The following is a 14669-nucleotide window of genomic DNA, read 5'->3' as shown; positions in this document are numbered from 1 at the left end:
GAGTTCCTATTTTTTCACCCTGTCAACAAACATGCTTGAAGAAATTATTAGAGAGAACAGATTATGGAATTTAATAAAGTTCTTAAATGAATACAACAGGCATTATCCAAAAGTAAATAAAATATGGCACACTACTACACCTTGAAAGGTAGGAAGGGATGTTCCTTTTGTTTACTTTAAAATGTCAACAATTGCAACTGCTTATTCATGATGTCAGTTTTTCCCCATACACTTTGTGCAGCACCCCTACTCCACTCCAACCTTCACTTAAAGCTTCCATTTTTGTCTATATAGATAATAGTTTCAGGTCATTCAGGCTAGTTTTAGTCATTTGTGCATTTAATAAGCACACATTCAGAGAATTCTTATCATAAGTGATATACTCTTCTATCCCATACTTAGCTGTAGAAACTTGTTTGTTCTTCAAACCTCACCACCTTCTATCTCTGTCAGATCTTTCAAGGCCTGTCAAAAATAACTCTTCTGTTTTACACTTTTTCTGTTCCCCTTAGGGAAGATGGAACTCTTTTTTATGTACTTGGTGTACTTTGTAGGAGTCTCTGTTCTAGAAAATAACACAGTAATTCATTTTATTGAGTTCCATGAACATTTGTTAAGGCATCTGACAGGCCCCAGGAAGATAACAAGTGTAAGAAGAGAGAATGCATTCCATTTATTGTTAAAGAACTGGGGAAAGACTGATATGGAAACAAATAATTGGCAGAGTGACAAAGATTTATTTCCATGTCTTTCACTGTCCCTTTCTGGTTTGGAAGTTTTGTGAAAGCAGAGATGGAAAAGGATATTTTTACCTTTGTCACTGCATCTAGCTTAATGTACATAGTTGTCACCAGATAAATACTGGATGACAAAATAACAAATGGAGAAAAGAAACAACCTAGTACCCAGCCAAGCATGTCAAACGAGGCTGGCAGGCCGCATGTGGCCCACAAGGAATACTTCTGTGGCCCAGCCAATATAATGGTATGTAAGGAATGTTTCAATAAAAGTTTGTAACTTAATTTATACAATATCCTGTTATGCATAATTATTAATAACGAACTACAACGTTCACAAATGACTGACTAATCCTGTTACATACATTTCCCGTATGCCATTTCTCTCCACTAATACTAGCGAATATTTTAGCAGCTGATTGCCACGTCATTTGTCTTGTACTGACTTATTTGGTGTGTGCAACAGGAAATATTTTGCTTTCAGAGAACAAGAAAAATAGGTTTATTTGTGTTATTTGTGTAGTTATTCAGTGTCTGGTAAGTTAATGTTCAAGAAAAATTTAATTTTTATTAAAATGTTCTATTGTTTTATGTTAACGATTACTCATTTATTTCAGCCCTTTGCATTCAGCTAAATAAAACTGTTTATTTAAATATCTAAATAAACCTGTGTTTCCATGAAAATTGAAGCTTTTGTTTTTTTGTGGCTCACATAAACTTAAACCTTATTTACTTGGCTTGTGTTAGCCTTTGAGTTTGACATACTTGACCCAGAAAGACTTGATGAGGTAATGAAAAGAAGAAAATGGTTTTAAAGGTATTTGTAAAATTTATGTCAAAAAATTTACAAGGCCTTTATTAAATAAAAGCAAAAATTAGAAAAAATCCAAACACTAACATTTATTAACTTTTCACTTGCCATCTTAACAGAGCATCAACTTTGGATCAACTTTTATGTGCTTTGTTTTTGTACATCTTAAGGTGACTATTCACCTGGAGATTGAAGGTTGTTACACTCTAGACATGTGCTGTCCAATACAGTAGCCACGAGCCATCAATGGCTATTGAGCACTTTAATTGTGGCTAGTCCAAATTGAGATCTGCTGTAAGTATAATATACACCCTGGATTTCATAGACGTGGTTTGGAAGAAATGTAAATAATCTTAAGTTTTTATGTTGATTGCATTTGAAATAATATTTTTGATACACTGGGTTAAATAAAATGCATTATAAGTTAATTTCTCCATTTTTTAAATGTGGCTACTGGTAAAATTTTAAATTACATGGGACAGCATGGGTCTAGACTTCTTGAGTATCTCAAAGTATATAAAAATATCTAAAAATTAAACGTTATTCTTTCTCCCCATGAAATTTTTTGTGACTTTAGGACAAGGCTTATCTAGTTTAAATTCAAGTTGGGTAAAGTATAACTAGAGGCCAGTGGGTAAAAAGGATAATGAAATGCCTTTTATAATCTTGTTCTAAGATATATTCAATACTTTGCAAAATGTACTGTGTAAAACTATTTTTTCTGGATATAAATAAGGTAGATCTGGGTGCCAAATTGGCACTGATGGTTATATTGGTTCAGTCTCTAGTGATATTTAGGACCTATAGCTTCATATTTTTCTAGAATAAAATATTCTGTACTTTTTGGTTTACAGATTTACATGAAGCGCAGAAAATAAAAGTAATTTCAGTCATTAACACATTGTATGCGGGCCGTTTTTGCTAATTTTTTGCGCAAATGGCAACGTTCAGTAAAATTATGATAACTTTAGTTTTACATATTTTTTTTTCAATGAAACTTTTTGTGATTTACTATAAAATGTATACTGAATTATTTTTCTTAAATTTTAAACAGACAAATACTGGAAAACTCACTGGAAATTGTGTTTACCAGTCAACGTAAAACGTATAAATACGTTTCCCGTATACAATGTGTTAAATATATCATTTTGTGTATGCTCCATGGGCTGCAAGTTTTAGCTGTTAGCCAGCAACAGGAAAAAAAATCTGAATCTAGCATTACATCAAGTCAATGCAATGCTCACCACTTGAAGAAGCATATTCGATTGTTAAAAATTAGCGTGCTAATTGCTGCAACAGCAATTATTATTTTGTATTGGATACTATATTAAGGATTATATGGAATGTAGATATTGTCCTTGCTCTTTAAGAACTCTATCTCATTGGGGGACTATCACTCCTCGGATGTTTTCTCGAGCAAATCACATACTCCAACCAGTCACATGCACAAGAAAATGGGATTTATGTGGTCAAGAGGAGGACCATCCCCTCAGGACCAACTTCTCTCTCCATGTTAATTTATAATTGAAGTGCCTAGACTGTATAGAAATAATAGATATAATATTTATTAATTAGTATTAATTGTTAATTCCATGTTTGATTGAAGTGCTTTGTTTCAGTTCTGAAGGGCCACCTTGATCCATTTCCTTTGACCTCAGAATTTGTTAAGACCCACCGAAGAATTTCCATCAGATCAAATTAGGAAAACAATGTCTACTTTTTGGCTTCATGTTCTCAGTACTTGCATTTAATGTAACTTTCTTGAGAACAGGCCAGGAAGAACCGGTTCTATTAAAAATGAAAAGGGGCCTCTGTTTTTCTCTCTAAAATCCATAAAGAAAACATAGTTTTTGAAAAAAGTTAAAAAATAATGAAAACGGTCACTTAAATAAGCTGCTAATTATTATAAATATCCAGATGTCTTTCTACTGGCCTGAAGAGACAGGGAAAACACACTAACTTTAAGTTGGGATTAAATCACAGTTTTAGAATCTTCCCCCAAGTACATTAGGCAAAATAAATACCTTCTCTGAGTCTCAGTTTCCTTGTTCACAATGCAGGGATGATAATATCTATTTTATAAGTTGATATTCTCCTAGGTTGTATTTGGAGAATGCGTTATAATGTTTTAAGATGATGATAACAAACGTGGGAGCTTTGCTATGTGCCAGGCACTGTGCTAAAAGATTCAAAGTACTAACATCCTATATAATAAAAGGCTAATATGCAAATTGACAAAACAGCGGAATGACCGGTTGCTATGATGCACACTGACCTCCAGGAGATGCCCTCTGGTGGTCAGTGCCCTCCTACAGGGGGAGTGCCACTCAGCCAGAAGCTGGGTTCACGGCTGGTGAGCGCAGCAGCGGTGGCAGGAGCCTCTCCTGCCTCTGCAGCAGCACTAAGGATTTCCGACTGATGGCTTAGGCCCGTTCCCCAAGCCATCTTTCAGATATCCCGAGGGCTCCTGGACTGCAAGAGGGCACAGGCCAGGCTGAGAGACAACCCCCCACCCCAAGTGCACAAATTTCATGCACCTGGCCTCTAATCTCTATATATAAAAGGCTAATATGCAAAGTATCCCCTCAGGAGTTTCACCAGGAGACTGGGAGTTTGGTCGCTCGCTATGATGTGTGCTGACCACCAGGGGGCAGCACAGAACATGGTGGGTGACCAGCGGCGGGGCATGGAGGGAGCAAGGAAAGGAGGAGGCGAGGAGGTGGGGAGGCGGGGAGGTGGGAACCTGATTGGCCCTGATCGCTGGCCAGGCCTAAGAACCCTACCCGTGCACGAATTTTGTGTACTGGGCCTCTAGTTGTTAATAAAGGTTAGAGTGTAAAAATGCCAACCACAATTCCTGGCATATAATATGTAATCAATATTTAACTCCCATTTACCTTCCTCTCAGTTTTAATTTCTCATTTAATTTACGTTTAGATCAGTAGTCATTTAGCCTAATATTTTTCAAACCTGCCCATTATAAATAGCTGGGAGCTTTGATAAAATCCTGATGCCTAGGCTCTACTTCAAACCAACTAAATTAGACCCTAAGGTGCAAACAAGTTTGAGAATCATGGATAACCCTTCCTCCTCAAATGAGGAAATGCCCACTCTCCAGTTTTGTTACATTTACTCAGAAATTTACCACCTTATAACATCCAGCTAAGACAAAGTACCGGGAATATAGTAGGCTCTCAGCACATCTGCTCCATATAACCCATGTAGTCTTACAGAATAGAATTAGCTTGATTGTACAAAAGAGCTCTTTAGTAAGTACTTTCCATGAAAATTTACTTTCTTGCTGTCCCACAGTTTGCTTCTTTTTAAAAATCCTATATAATAAAAGCCTAATATGCTAGGTGTCTGGTCACCCGGCCGGCCGTTCAACCAATCAAAGCATAATATGCTAATGATATGGTAAGGCTGCTCAACTGCTCACTATGATGTGCACTGACCACCAGGGGGCAGACAGTTGACCGGTCAACCAGTTGCTATGATGTGCACTGAACACTAGGGGGGCAGATGCTCTGACCGGTAGGTTAGCTTGCTGCTGGGGTCCAGCAGATCAGGACTGAGCGAGATGGGCCAGACATGCCCTGGAGCCCTCCCATGGTCCCTCCCCTGCTGGCCAACCTCCTGTGTCCCTCCCCGGCCCCAATCGTGCACCAGTGGGGTCCCTCGGCCTGGCCTTTGCCCTCTCACAATCTGGGACCCCTCTGGGGATCTCAGGGAGCCGGTTTCAGCCTGATCCCGCAGGCCAGGCTGAGGCACCCCACTGGTGCATGAATTCGTGCACCGGGCCTCTAGAGTGTGTGTGTGTGTGTGTGTATTGATATCAGAGAAGAAGGGAGAGAGAGATAGAAACATCAATGATGAGAGAATCATTGATCTGCTGCCTTCCACACACCCCCTGCTGGGGATCGAGCGGGCAACCCAGGCATGTGCCCTAATTGGGAATGGAACAGTGATTTCCTGGTTCATAGGTTGACACTCAACCACTGAGCCACATTGAGTCTGCTTCTGTCCCTAAGTTCCCTTAAACTTGTTTAATTCTGGAGTTGTCAGTGTCTTTCTTCAGTCTCTGGGCCCTGTCCCCCTTTGGAGGTTATTTTCACTATACCTCTGAAAGTTTTCCCAAGAGATGCCAGACAAGAGTACAACTATATAATTGATATATGTGAAGTTCAGTAGCATGGGAAACTGTGGTGATAGAAATCCACAGCGGTTGCCTGAGGTTTCGGGAGAATAAATGAAGAAACATGAGTGAATTTATGCTCCATATCTTGATTTGGATGATGATAACACAGATGTATTTGTCAAAATTTGTAAAAATTGTGCACTTCAGATCCATGCATTATAGTGTATGTAAATTATAACCTCAATAGATAACATTTTAAAATACTGTTGGGAACTAAAAAATTGGAACTCCATTTGCACATCTCCAGTGTCTTGACTTCTCTCCTGTGCTTAAATACTAGTTGCTAACTCTACTTGCAAGAACTTATGTGCACATTCTTCTTGCTGCTGTATAATTTCATTTATAATTCCAATCTTGGAATTACTTTTTAACTTTTTCTCTCTCAGTTCCAGGCCAAAGTTGATCTCTCTAGAGATTCCCTAAATTTACAAACTTAGAGGTTCTGTCATCCTCTTGTCACTAAATAAGTTCAGTATGCTCTGGACAATATGTTCTGAAGAAGTACTAATATCATAATAATTTCCTGGGGCACTGTCAAGAATCTCCCTGAGTTTCCTTCTCCATTTCTGCACATTCAAATGCCTATAAGATGCTTTTCTGACTTTCCTTATTCAGGCCCTTCTCTTTGACTTTCAGTTCCAACCTAATTCCTTTCCATTACCTTAAAGCAGTGGATCTTTAAGGGTGGTTCCCAGACCAGCAGCAGTAGCAGCAGCAGCAGCAGCAGCAGCACCACCACCACCACCACCACAATCTTGTTAGAAATGCAAATTCTAGAATCCTATTTCTTACCTAGTAAATAAAAATCTCAGGAAGTGGAGCCTAGCAACTGTGTTTTAACCAGCTCTCCAGGTGATTCTGATGCACAATAAGGTTTGGGAACCTAAACACTATTGCTGCTCCTGCTTCATCTATAGTTGATTGTTTTCATTCTAAAAACAAAATAAGGTATTTACCTACAAACAAGGCAGAGTAGTGTCAAAGAATAACTCAAAGTCCCAAAGTTACTTAATTACAGCACACTGCTTACTTGTTTGCATGGAGGATAAATTAGTAGATTGATTTTACCCCACAAAAGCAAAAATGGGATTTATTAAAAGAAAGAGGAAAGTGGGAGAGAAAACTAATTGTAGTCTGGGAAGAGTGAATCCTGTTTGCACAATTTTTAATTGGGTAACTGATTAGCTGGCAGTAGTCATCTGGGCAGTCTGTCCTTAGCAGGCTGACTAGGGGTAAAAAAAACGGTTTATGAATTCTCTGGTAAACCTTTGTGAGCTAAACTATGACTGTGAAGGATTGTATTGTCTTTCTAGCAGCACTTCATTCTTAGTTGGACAAAATCTGCACTACTTCCCTCATTAAAAATCTCAGTATAACTGCTGCTTCTCTCTAATTCCTTTTCCCCTAAGTCCTTACTTCTTAGGGAATCCACTTCTTTTTTTCCCCCTTTTTTATTATTTTTTTCTTTATTGATTAAGGTATTACAAGGGAATCCACTTCTAAACCCTTCTTTGAAAGTGATCATAATATGGGGTGCTCTGTAGTGGAGTTTCTACTTCAACGAGTCATCATAGTAATTTTCTAATATGAATTTAAGATGTTAAACCAAAATATGCAAACTTTTCATTTTCTTGGATTTTTCCAAGGACTAACACCAGTATTTTCACACCCCAACAAACCAAGTGACATCACTACCTAATGAACTGCATGAGCTGACCTGAATAGACAGTAACTTTTCTTACCTTTTAAGTAAATATTTTAACATTAACATTTCAAATATTACTTAAAATATATTAATTAAGGCATTTAATAGCTGCAGTGCCTGCAAACAGTTAATCATTGTTTCTGCCCTGCAGTGAATTATCACAGAAGCCAATTTTGGCAAATATTTGCTGGCTTCATGCCCACAGGCATTATGAAGCAAGAACTTTTTTTAGATTAAGATTATAATCTGAGGATAAGCAACATATGATATGCATAATTTTAGAAATTAAAATATCCTGAGATTACATTTCTTCCAGTAATGCTTAAAGGCTGAATTTGCACACCCGTGTGTATCTAAGTCACCCCTAAAGAAGGAAAATACAACATTTTTCTACTTACACAGTGAAGGGGAAATATTGTCCAATTACTTCGTAGGTGTTGGCCAAAGTATATAAACTTTAAAATATGTACGGAAAATTGAAATGAATCTTTTATTATGTCTTCTTGGGATGAGAGGTTTCCTTTTTAGCTGCTCCTAATTATTTAAATGATCACACTTAACACAGTAACACTTCACTTTTCTTAAACATCCAACTCTGTTCATCTCCATTCTTTGGAAATAGCCATGAATCTGTACATTAAAGAAGGAAGGCCTGTGAGTTGCTGAACCCACTCTGTACATGAGAAGCCCTATGAGCTGACTTGAATACACAATCACTAATGCCTTAGAAAACCCACATGAACAGAACTCGCCCATGCTTGCGTTTGCTGCCTCTACTCATGAAAGCCAAACCTTTTCCAGATCGACGGAACTAAAAACATTTTGTAACATCAAGACAATGGACTACCTTTGATGGCCAGCACAATCTCAAGGAGCGGTTATTTCTCGCGCGATGGTAGGACGCTGCCGTCCTGACGTCACCGGTTGCCATAGCAGCATCCTCCTAGACGGGAGAGCGGTGGCGCGAGGGGCGGAGCACCACTTCTGCAGCGGACCGGGCTCGCTCTCCTGCAGGTCTGACTCTTAGCAAAATGAGCGGTCAGGGTGAGGCTAGCAACCCTTCCGTCGCTAAAACCTGCGGCCCCGCCGCTCCCGACCAAGCCCCGGCACATCCGGACCTAAACCCGCGCCGGAGCGAGGACGTGGAGGCGCCGCGGGAGGTGGAGGTGGAGGTGGAGATGGCGCACACAGGTGAGGGCAGCGTGGCCGGCTCCGCGGAGGGAGGCGCATCCCAGGCCCCCTCGGGCGGTGGCCCCGTGCGCGGCGATCAAGTTGCTCGGGGTTGTGAGGCGGCAGCCAAAACGGACCAGAAAGAGGCTCGGCCTCCCGCAGAGGGACTGGACGCAGCCCCTGCCTCCCCCTCGGAGGCTGCCGACAATAGCCAGGAAAATGGCTGTCAGCCGCGAGAGCCGTGCGGCCCTGCTGGGGAGAAAGCGCCAGAAGCCTGTGACGCAGAGGGATTGGGGTCTCAGATGATGCCTGGGGCCAAGGCCAAGGACGGGATGACAAAGAAGTGCGCCATCTCAGCGACAGTGGGAAAGGAGGGAGTAGCCGAGGAGGCGGTGGAGGAGAAGAAATTGATACAGAAGGAGAAAAAGGTAGTAGGAGGAGGGAAAGAGGAGGCGCGGGCTAGGACCCCGAAGGCCAATAACTCCATGGACTCGCTGGAGGCGATCGATCAGGAGCTGTTAAACGTAAATGCCCAGGCAGACAGGGCCTTCCTTCAGCTGGAGCGCAAGTTTGGCCGGATGCGAAGGCTCCATATGCAGCGCAGAAGTTTTATTATCCAAAATATCCCTGGCTTCTGGGTCACTGCCTTTGGGAACCACCCCCAGCTGTCACCTATGATCAGTGGTCAAGATGAAGAAATGATGAGGTACATGATCAATTTGGAGGTGGAGGAGCTTAAACACCCGAGAGCAGGCTGCAAATTCAAGTTCATCTTTCAGAGCAACCCCTACTTCCGAAATGAGGCGCTCGTCAAGGAATATGAGCGCAGATCCTCCGGCCGGGTGGTGTCTCTCTCCACTCCAATCCGCTGGCACCGGGGCCAAGACCCCCAGACCCATATCCACAGGAACCGGGAAGGGAACGCTATCCCCAGTTTCTTCAACTGGTTCTCAGACCACAGCCTCCTGGAATTCGACAGGATTGCTGAGATTATCAAAGGAGAACTGTGGTCCAATCCCCTACAATATTACCTGATGGGTGAAGGGCCCCGAAGATTTCGAGACCCAGCAAGGCAGCCGGTGGACAGCCCCAGGGCCTTCAGGTTCCAGTCTGGCTAACTCCCGGCCTGTGAGAAGCTCCTGCACCATTTCTTTACCACCTCCTCTTGGGTCCTATGCTTAGCCAATAGCATGCAATCTCCCTTCTGCTTTCTCTTCACACCGGATTATTTTGTTCTTTGGTTCTTCTAAGTCTTCAATCAGTTGCAAGATGATCGCTTATATGTCTATGCTCTTCTTCCTCTGGGCTTCCTTGCTGTTCTGCAAAGGGTTATGTGTTCCAAGTGCATGGCCTTGTACTGCTTTTGTGCCAAGCACAGGACGCCATAGATACGCACTGACTTCCTCTGCATGCCTTGGGCCCTGTCTGTGACGATGGTCTTTCCCCAGGTTTTCCAGTGGTGAGCTGCCACACGTTAACTTGATATATATCTTTGCAAATAACTAGCTGGGCTTCATACTTTATGCTGGCTGTGCTCCTATATTGGCACTCTGTGGCAAGATCTTTTGAGCTTCACCATTGCAAGATGAAGCTGATAGAGATGATGCCAGCCATCAACCCAAACTGGACATTCCAGGCTACCACTAACTGGTTCCCAGCTGCCTTCCTGGGCTTATGCCATCCAACCTGCTGGTTATCTGGCAGAATAAGCAGGTGGCTGGTGGGTAACTAATAGGTAGCAGATGAGAGGTACACTGTGTCATGTTGATCTTCTTATGCCTTTGGTTACTGTACTGTGACCAAGTACTGGTGAGTATGAAAGCTGGGCTGTGGCCGACCCAAACCTGTTTTCAGTCTTTTGGATGAGCTTTGTCCACGTACCATTGCCTGCCTCTTCAGGATCTATCTGTGGACTGAACCCCCAGGCAGCACACAGGACCTCCCCCCCACGTTTCGTTAACCCCTCCAAATGGTTACCCATAAACCCACTGGCTGTCAAGAAGGTTGGGCAGTCATATGTGAGTGCCCAAAGCAAGGCTGGAACGGGGGTCCCTTCCAACAACCTTTCTGAGTTCTGGCCAATAAACCACCCTTAATTTCGGAAACTTTGTTGAGATCCCCTTCCTCACCTATTCTAAGCATGACAGAGTTGCTAGGCTGGGGCACCGAGGACGATGTATTCCTGCCCCTCTTCCTCCTCCCCCCTACTTCTCTCCCTCCCACCTTGTCTCATAGCCCCCCTTTCCTCCCCCTCCTCCCTCAGCAGCAGTTACAGTTCAGAAACAAACAAAACTAGTAAAGCAGGGTTTTTTTGTTGTTTTTTTTTTTATATATTTTATTGAATTTTTACAGAGAAGAAGGGAGAGGGATAGAGAGTTAGAAACATCGATGAGAGAGATCGATCAGCTGCCTCCTGCACAGCCCCCAGTAGGGATGTGCCCGCAACCCAGGTACATGCCCTTGACCGGAATCGAACCTGGGACCCTTGAGTCCGCAGGCTGACGCTCTATCCACTGAGCCAAACCGGTTTGGCAAAGCAGGGTTTTTGTTTAATGTGCTCTCCCCTTGATTGTATCCAGAGGGAGAAAGCTACTGTATAATAGATCTCATTGCCCTCTTCTGCCCTCATGCCTCCACCCCACTTCCTTTAGCAAGATCTAAATGTTTCAAAGGGAGACCTATGGGTAGACTGTTTAGTTATGCAGTGCTCTTTTAGACCAACTTGCTCATTATTTACCAAAACCTCCTGTGTGTTTTTTAATCTTTAGTTTGAGAAGCTGGGAGGAGAGACAGAAGCACTTCACAGAGATGGGTTCAAGACTCACAGCAGGTTGTGATATAAAGCAACCAAAAATTAGTTTGACTCTACTTTTCTAAAGATGGTGATTCTTTGTGGGGGCCTTGGACCACCTAGAAATAACCCCAAGTAGCATTTTGTGGGTCAACCCTGTGTTCTGTACTATTCTATTATAGCCCTGATGTCCTAAGGCCTCCGTCCTACTGCCTGGCCCTTGGCTCTCAGTCCCCAGCTTCCTCACTTCCTTCCCTGCTTCTGCCCGAACAAAAGAGGGAGCAGGCTGCTGTCTGCCTTGGGCAGATGCCAAGTCTCCCTCCTAGGGTGTAAGGAGATAGGTGGCGCCTCTGGATTCTCAGACAAGTTCTAGTTGGTGGGACAACAGTATGTCAGGGCTGTCTTACTGCTGGAGGGTATGGTGGTGCTGATGACCTCCACCCTTACCCTTTCTTGGCGAAGGCCTGGCCACAAGCTCCCCAGGGCTTGGGAAATCTGGATACAGAGCATTGGGGAGCATGCTCTAAGCTGGAGAAACGGAAAGCCCAGAAACAAATGAGCCTGCTGTGGAGTGGCCTTGGAAGGCAGGCAGGGAAGCCTGGAACCCTGCAGGTTCAGGGGGGAGAGGGGAGGCCCAAGGCTCTCCCCAGGAGAGGTGGGATTTAGAGAGGATGCTTGGAAGAGGGTTTCCCGCTAATTTTTCCTATCTCCTTGAATTCACCAGACTTATACACATAAATGCAAGTCTAGATGTTTTCTCTCTATTATTCTAGGAGTGATCTTCTATATGTGGAAGATTGATGGTATTTGCTTCTTATTTCACTGTGTTTGAGTAAAATCCTATTCTCTATTTTTGCTTGCTGGCAGAATTGACATTTACAGCCCCCCCCCCCCCCCTTTTTTTGCTTGTAATTGAGAATGTGTGCAAAAATATCAAACTTGTTTCCTGTGCAGAATGAAGACTTCTGTGAATATTATTAACATATCAGCTTGTTCTGGTCTCTCTTCGTATATAGCTCTATCCTTAGAAATAGAATTTGAATAATGTGATCTTTGAAGAGTCTGAAATTGTGCAAATGTTGCTGTCTTGTGAAAGTAATCTCAAGAAGAAAAACATTACCGTCGTCTTTGCTATTTCTTGCCCTAGTAGTAATGTGGTACTTGATATTTTATGTTCCTAACCTGTGTAAGTGCTTGTAGAATTGCTCTGTCAAATTTAACAAGGGTCCTTTTGTCTTCTCCTATGTGCTCAAAGGAAAAGTAAAATCTGTCAGTCTGCTGTATTTCTTGTTTTCACCAAAATAAAAATTAATAAAGTTCTATGTTGTCTAGGTTAATATAAGGTTGAGAAATCACTAAAGTTATCAAATGGTCACAGTAAGCATCATCTGGAAGGTTAACAAAAGAGGCAACAGCCACCAAACTTCCTAAGATTTTTTTTTGCTTGGAAAATGGTAAATAGGCCCACTGCAGCTACATACTCATGGACATAATTTTCTTTCTGTACAACCAGTGATTCAACATGGTGATTCCTTTTAACAGGCACTTAGGAATGTATCCCTCACTAATGCATTAAACTTTGTTCTTTACCAAGAAACTACCAAGGCCAAAATACCAAGAAAGTAAAATTAATTTTTTTTTTAATGAGTCTGAGAATAGGTGCCTGGTACCTATTGTCAAGCAATCTGTGCTGTTGTTGTTAATTTAAGTAATAACCCAACTTCTCTATAGGCCCAGATATCCCATATTCCACTAAGTTTCCTTGGACCAGTTTTCATTATTCCTTTTCCATTTTGGTTTCCTCAGCACAAGAGAGGGAAATTTGCTAAGTATTCAAGGTGAACATTTGAACTTGACTATGAAGAGTAGATCTGCTTATTGATGCCTTTAGCATCTGTGGCTTCCAGAGCAAACTTCATTCCACATTGTAGGACTCCTGTGACTCTTGGTTCTCTATTTTACTCTTCCAGGTAAGTTCTGTTTTAATATTTTTAAAGTTACAAGTTATTTTAGGACAGAGCCCATGTCTTCATTTCTAATCCCTTACATGTCCCAGCATGGTGATCATTAAATTGAAATGTAGTTTTAGACAGACTAAGAATTAGTCTAAATCCAATGTTGGGAGAGTTGGCCAACCAAGAAAGAGCATGATTTTTGAGGTCAAATTTAGGCTTATGTATAGATTCTGTTGCTTAGTAACCATACAACTTTGAAGGAGCATATAATCTAACCTCTGTGAATTTTCATTTCCTCATCTGTAAATCAGTAATTACATTCCTTATATGGTTGCTGTAGGGAGTAAATAAGGTACATAAAGTAGCCTGGTAAGGAGTCAGCATGCATTGCTATTACATTTTTACCGTATTTCTGAGGATGATTCTAGAGACCAACAAGAATTTACCTTTTTGAAATCCCCTATGTGGACCGGACCATACCCAAGAGTTTTTAAGAGAAGCAACTGGACCACACCAGGTGAGCGCTCTCAAATGTATCTCAGCCTTGCAGTGATCTAGTAGCCAACTCTGATAACCTGGTTATCAAGAGCCTGGAAATGCTACTGCAACATCATTTTTTTAAAAAGCTAGTCATGCGATCCTAACAATCAGTTATATCCAAAGAGACAGATTTACATTCCATTTTTTGCTGGTTATATAAAATAACCAGTTTGTTTTTTTTCATTCAAACAAGTTCACTAAAAGTATGTGTGTGTGTGTATATGTATGTGTATATATATATATATATATATATATATACACACACACACACACACACACACACACACATACACATATATGCTTTAAATTGATATAAAGTTATTGTGGGATGTGAATTGAGTTTAACAAACTCAGTAGATGATTTTAGATTGCAATTCTAGGTTCAATTGAAGTTTCCGCTGCCTCAATATTCTAAATACCAAATTCTGACATGTTGTTTGACCACTGTGGCTAATGAGATCAAGTGGCCGGCAAAGGAAATCCCAGCTCCCCTGACCATTAGTCTTAGGTATCTTTTAGATTATGAATGTTTGCCTGTATGCTAATATTAAACTTAAGCCTTCTGCCTATTTGCACAATTTTCCTGCATTGTTAGTCTTGACTTTATTAAGAAGATCTAGCTTTTCTTTTATAAGATTCTCTTTTTAATTTTTATAATACCATTTTAGGATGATTTTAAATCTTCATGTCCAGTTAGAAACACTGGCACTTTTTAAAAGTGAAATAAAAATTTTAAAAGTCTAATTACAGCCCAAAAGAAAA

The 14669-nt window shown here is 41.4% G+C and overlaps 1 protein-coding gene across 1 annotated transcript; it reads left to right on the top strand.

Moving 5' to 3' along the window:
- The first annotated feature begins 8430 nt into the window (after positions 1 to 8430).
- On the top strand, positions 8431 to 12732 carry TSPYL4 (TSPY like 4). The gene has a single exon (XM_070417507.1). The coding sequence runs from the start codon at positions 8483 to 8485 to the stop codon at positions 9737 to 9739; it is 1257 nt and encodes a 418-aa protein (XP_070273608.1). The 5' UTR covers positions 8431 to 8482; the 3' UTR covers positions 9740 to 12732.
- Positions 12733 to 14669: the final 1937 nt, after the last annotated feature.

This window comes from Myotis yumanensis, unplaced genomic scaffold (genome assembly GCF_028538775.1).
Source record: "Myotis yumanensis isolate MYYU_CA2020_CCGP unplaced genomic scaffold, mMyoYum1.0.hap1 SCAF_6, whole genome shotgun sequence".
Taxonomy (NCBI): Eukaryota; Metazoa; Chordata; class Mammalia; order Chiroptera; family Vespertilionidae; genus Myotis; species Myotis yumanensis.
This window is presented reverse-complemented; position numbering and strand designations above follow the sequence as displayed.

What these genes read in the sequence shown, in the direction of transcription:
- TSPYL4 (XM_070417507.1), top strand. Translation starts at nt 8,483, where the DNA reads ATGAGCGGTCAGGGTGAGGCTAGCAACCCTTCCGTCGCTAAAACCTGC.